Source organism: Coloeus monedula (assembly GCF_965178545.1).
Source record: "Coloeus monedula genome assembly, chromosome: 3".
NCBI lineage: Eukaryota > Metazoa > Chordata > Aves > Passeriformes > Corvidae > Coloeus > Coloeus monedula.
Genome location: NC_138783.1, coordinates 105,751,458 through 105,757,457, shown reverse-complemented (window position 1 = coordinate 105,757,457; position 6,000 = coordinate 105,751,458). Strand labels below are relative to the sequence as shown.

Sequence of the window (6,000 nt, the reverse complement as noted above, 5' to 3'; positions counted from 1 at the left end):
TCCTTAAAGAAAAGCTCTTCTGTTTGGAATGTTTCTAGTCTCTAAATAGGGAGTGATTAGATCCGTACAGATATCAGCATGGATCACAAAGATGCATTTGAAGTAACACCTCTCCAGATTCCAGACTGTTACTCTGACACTGTAGCAATGGGCTTGAGCAGTTCACATTGCAGACTCCTCCCAAGAGAAGAGCTGCAAGGGACAGCTACCAGAGCCGGCAGGACTCTGCCCCGCGGTTCATCGTCGTGTTCGCCGGGCAATGGAAAGCTTTACGGAACTCTTCAAAGTTGCTCATGGCTCCGATTACTCTGCAAAGAGAAAAGTGATGAGAAAAGTGATGGACATGCAGGTTGCCTTCTGTCAAACACTACAGGTCTGCAAGCGTTTCAGTGTTTTCACTTCAGGCTGAATTTTCAGGCTTTCACGTAATTTTTTCACAAATAAAACTGAAAGGTACAGATGAAGGGCTCCCAGTTAATATGAAGAAAATCTTATTTTGTTTCATGCTTTGAGAAGCATCTTGCTTTGCTAGAAATGTGATGAAAAACAAATGCATTTTGTGATATCGTGCCCTTTAGAACAATTTTCTAATGTGACCCTTGGCAGCAGAGGTGGGAGATAAGCAGTAGCTGTGCACAGTGGAATCCTTCTTCCAGCCCTGCCAGACAGCTGCAGGGCAGCAGGCAGGGGATGTAAGCACACACCGGGGTTGTGCTGGCAGTGGGGTTGTGCTGGCAGTGGTTTCATGTGGCTCTCAATTCTTGTAACAGCACGCTCTGTCCACCCACACCCACCCACACCCACCCACTGAGTCCCTGGGACTTTGCAGTCTCAGGGGGCAATTAGAGACTCTTGTTGGGCAGCTCAGCCTTGCACCTATGAGCACCTCAACTCATCTGATATTTTGGAAATATATTTTCTGAGCCTTCTGCCCTGACCAGCTCCCAAGCCCTCTTGCTTCTACCACGGGTGGTGGGATACTGAAAGAGCAGCACATCCCTGCCTGACCCAAGCTGGACTGTGTGTCTCCATCCCAGACTGGCCCCTTCAGGCATAGGGGAAGAGCTTGCTCTCTGCATGCAGTCGTTCTTGGCTCCTGCTTTCATGTCTGCATTGTGTGATGTGGTCAGAAACTATTATTTTACCTCTGCTAGATTGTGATTTTGTTGTTTGCTGCTTTTTCCTATGCTTTTAATCATCTTGTAATTTGCTAACCCGAAACTTGCAATGGTGTTAAAGAGTTTCCTGAGTTAAGAGCAGAAAAGTATCTACTGTGATATTAATTGTATACCTTTCCTTTGTTATGCTGTGAGGAGGCATTTTTCTATATTGCAGACAATCAGCTTCTCAGTGTAGCTCAGCATGGTAGAAAACATTCTTATTACATTGATTAGACTTTCTGTAAGAAAATTTGCAGTCATCTGGTACAAAAATGTCTAAAGGTCAGTTTTGTAGGGAGGATTACCAAATGAGGTTAGGCTGCAAATAAGAAATACAGCTTTACTGTAAAAAAACTGCAGATACATATTCAGGGACTGGAACAGCGAGAGCTGGTCATGCAGAACTGCTGCTGATGTTAGTGGGAGTTCTGCCTGCCATGCCAGGGATTTCAATCTGAAATTGGCATTCAAAAATAGCAAAGACACATGCTAATACTGAAAATCTGCCAATTAAAAAGAAATAAACCCAGAATTTATCCAATGAAAAGATCTTTATGTATGCATGCATGCCACTTTTCTACCCATGGTTTGATATTGCCACACATTAACTAAAATCAGAGTGGACTGTCTGGATTTCATCCCATTGAATTACAGTAGAGACACCTTTCCCTAAGCAGGTCACCCTGGCCTCCCTTGGTAATCAATAGAAAGATATACTTGCAGAGTCTAAGTAATTTAAATTTATTACCTGCTGAAAGACTATTTTTATATATATTTAGTTCTAAAATGCCGTTTCCTTTTTGACTGTGAAGAGAACCTGGTGTGAAACATTCAGATGCACACACCTGTGTTCAAGATGTGTTGCTCATTTCTATAGTTTTTGTTACCTTTTATGATTACTTTTAAAAGGGCTGTTTGAGCTTTTTGGACAGAAAGAGCTGTCAGCGTGGGAGCTAGCTGTATTGCAGTTATGCTCATAATGGTCTTGGGACATAAATGAAATCCAGTTGGGAGAAATAGATAATATAATTTGTTAGCCCAGCTGATATGATTTGCAAGAGAAGACAAACACCAGATCTTCAGTTTCAAAACAGAAGCTAGTTCTCAGTATCTCACTCAAAAACTAAGAAGAAGTTTTGTCTTTATTTTCTAGATCTCAAATTAATTGAAACGTCTCTGAAATTTTCTTTCATAGCTTGATGCCTTCAGGAGTTTTCCTAATAAATACTCTATCCCTAGAGTTCCCTGTATATTTTGAGATTTGCACCATCTCATGGGAATGTAGCTATGTAATGATTCAGAATATAAATATACCTATAGTTAAATAAACCTGAGGACTTTAAAAGACAGCAAATGATTATTTTTGCCAAAATCTTAACAAGAGTAGGAATTATGAAATTAATATCTCTGTAGGCTGAAGGTCAGCCTGATACCCCTGTCCTCATTGTCATTGTATTTTAACATTGTATTTTCAATGTTAAAAGGCACACAGATTTGCATACCGCACTACTTTTACCCTCACTAGCTGGTATAAGACTCTTTTAGTCAACAGAAACTGGTAGGATTCTCTAGAAGGCAAATAATCCACTGTATTGTATGAATCAGCTTGTGGAGTTAACTTCCTTTGTCCTTATAAAGAGGCAATGTAGTACTGCACCCAGTTCTTAGTTAAGTAGATGCAACCAACAGGAATCCCAACAAAACCAACATGTTACTGGTCACAAAAACTCTGTGAAGAAGCAGAGAAATAAACTCTGGCTTCCTAATTCTTATGTGGTTCCCCCCTTCCCGTGGCAGGGAGTTCATGAGTGTCTGTGGTGAGGGAAGCCTGGGGAAAGCCTTTTGGCAAGGACAGACACTCTCTGTTATGGCTGGACTGTCACTGCTCCTTCAAGAAAAGTGTCACTTGAATGCCAGCAGAAGAGTTTGGTCTTGAACTGAGCTTACAGGGCACATTTTGCCTTGCATTATCAATATAATTCAAGGTAGAGACTTATAAGCTTTTAATGAACTCAGACAGATTAAACCAAGGACCCTCCTTATATTCACTGTTTGCTAAACTAGAATTGCTTCGGGAAAGAGATAGATGAGGCATTTTAGGTACTCAGGCCATGATGACAGGACATCACAGGGATCACAGTGTGTTCTGGTTCAAATGCTTTTGAAGGTAGATGCAAGCTCCTCAATTTTACAGAAGACCATTTGTAATAGTGAAAGAAGCTAATAAAACCAATTCAATTTCCATCTAAACCAAGAGCACAGTCCAATTTTGTGTTTGCTCTTAACCCCCTTTTAAAATGCTAAATTTCTGCACTTCTGTTCTGCAGTGATTGATTCTGTATGTACACTGAGGAAATACTTTATTTGCACTACCTGAACTGAGGAGGGCTGTGAGCTCCAGTATATATTTGCTCCCTCGCCGATTCTGGTCTAAAGGAGTTGCATCTTACCTAATAAAATAAAAAAAAACAGAAATAGGCACATTATCTGGGATGACTTTGTATGTAAAGCAAAATGTAAAGTCACTGTTCTTAAGATGCCTATTACTTATAGAATGCATAACATGGAAAGACACCATAAATTCCTACTTTGTTTCACCTTTGCCAATATGCAGTTTTCTGTTGGTATGTTCTCTTGTTTTTCAAACCCCCTGATGGATCCAGTGCCCACCCACTGTTTTTCTATACACACACTTTCCCATCATCTAACCACAGTCACTTTACTAGTTCTTTTGAAGTTCTCTATAATGGTAGCTTGTCTTTCAGCTTGTGCTGCATCATCTCACACCTTAATAAGTACCAAACATACTTCTTGGTCTCAAAGCTATGTAATGTGTATAAAAGGTACACATAATAATGCTTATCATCTCTAGAATTGCAGCTATATTAGCTGGCATATTTATTCCATGTTGGAATGTCAGTTTCTTTTGAAATTACACATTTTCCACATTTCCATCAGTGGTCCCCAGTTCCCTGTTCCTGATAAGATACTTAACCAAATCATAACTGACCACAAAACAGGGCAGATAGAATATTTGCACAACTGAATAATCCCTCTTACGCTGTATCCATTGCATGAAAAATCTCTTTTAAACTGCCTCTACCTTACGTAAGTCTCTACATTAAATGTTCCTGTCAACAAAATCCTTTAAGCCAGATTGCCCAAAGGATTTCAGTGGACTTCAGTGCAATTTTTTCTGGCTAAACACAGCTCTGACAGTTTAAATAAGGCTGTTGAGTGTCTTGAGCTCTGTGGATATGAGCTGAGCTTGAGGGTACCTTGCATACAGTGCTCTCACTGTGTATGTGCCTTCCCTGTGAGGGACCACTGGACATATGTTTCCTGCAGTGGTCCTATAAGGCCCCCAGATATTCCCTATAGATTCAAAATTTATTTGGAGAAAAAGTGCCACGAGGCAAAACTTAATTCAGCATAAATGACCAAAGTGGAATATTTTCTTTGCTCAGTATTGTCAAACTGAAACAGCCATAGGCCCATAGACTGCTACACTGACTCTCAGCAGAGAAATTATTTTCAGCCAGGACTGCTTGCATTGGGTCTTGTTTTTTTCAGTTTGGCATGATTCATTCCTTCAACTGGTGGCAAAGTTTTATAGCCTGACTTTCCTTCTCATGTAGGGAGTTTGTCCCAATCTGGTTACCCAAATGAATAATTTCTGATCCTCTCCCTTGCTCTATGTTTTTCTAAAAAACTCACATCCCTTATCAAAGTTTTGTAACAGCATATTTAGTGACAGATGGGAAAAAATAAACTAAGACTTTCTTCACTGCTGCTTATTTTCCTTGAACAACGTACACAGTAACAAATGGTAGTGGGACACTTTTAACAGGAGTTTGTGGTGGAAGCAGTCATAAACTGCTGTGTATTGCAAGCACCAGGAATCTGGGAAGTTAAAATTGAAGGAGGCTGAGGAGTCAATAAATGCAGGAAGACCCTTTTAGTGGAGGGAAGTAGAAAGAAGAAAGAAAGTTTCTGTGACAACACTGTGCAAAACCAAGAATATTTTCAGCAGTACTGGCACCATGGGTAGTTGAGAACAAAGAGGGAAAGAAAAATAAATAATTATTGTGGGAGAAGTCTCTGCTTATACTCTCAAAAGTCTGTGTTTGGGTGATGCAGATTGTTGAAACCAGGCAGGCTCATATCTGCACTGCACATTGTTCAGGTTAACACATGGGGATTTGAAACACATTTGCACTACTCACATGGGCATAACTGAGAAAGAAAAGCTGGTTGTGTGTGAACTCAAGGCCTGGCAGTAAAGGCTCTTCTTCTCCTCCCCTCTTTTCTGTAATCCATTTCCTGTATGCCTGATAAGAAAGAGATACTAAGTGCCTTTCAGCAACATGAAGATTACCACAACTTCTTTTTCTTTTTTTAATAATATGATGTTTCAGATATTTTTTATCTACTTACCCTGAAAGCTTCTCGCAGACCTCCATTGTCTGCAATGTTTTCTGCCAAAGTCCTCTTCCCTTTCACCTTGGCAGAATGAAAGAACATCAGTCATTTGACCCATTTCTGAACTTCCTACTCGATCAACTTCAAAAAGAGGAGAAAAAGTAAAACAAGGCAAGAACAATCTCAGTCAATTTCATCCATCTTTGGTTAAGAAAACTGGGTTTCAATGTGAAAACTGCCAGTAAAAAATTTTCTGTGATGAGTTATCCTGGCTCTGGCCCTAGATCTCTGGAGCACAAAATATGGCAGATAGAATGCACTTAAGAATCCAGTCCCTGATCTTTGAGCTGAGTGTCAGTAATTTTCCCCTAAGGACTGTTTATATCTGGTGACATGTGAGATCCAGTAGCCTCTTTCT

The 6,000-nt window shown here is 40.2% G+C and overlaps 1 protein-coding gene across 1 annotated transcript in view; it reads right to left on the bottom strand.

Moving 5' to 3' along the window:
- Nucleotides 1-205: 205 nt before the first annotated feature.
- PHEX (phosphate regulating endopeptidase X-linked) overlaps nucleotides 206-6,000 on the bottom strand; it is a gene marked incomplete at both ends in the record, with an annotated part of 96,231 nt that continues 90,436 nt past the window's right edge. Inside the window, 4 exons of the mRNA XM_082277732.1 lie at nucleotides 206-308; nucleotides 3,534-3,610; nucleotides 5,387-5,491; nucleotides 5,598-5,663. Of these exons, the coding sequence (XP_082133858.1) occupies nucleotides 206-308; nucleotides 3,534-3,610; nucleotides 5,387-5,491; nucleotides 5,598-5,663 (351 nt within the window). The remainder of the gene's footprint in view (nucleotides 309-3,533; nucleotides 3,611-5,386; nucleotides 5,492-5,597; nucleotides 5,664-6,000) is intronic.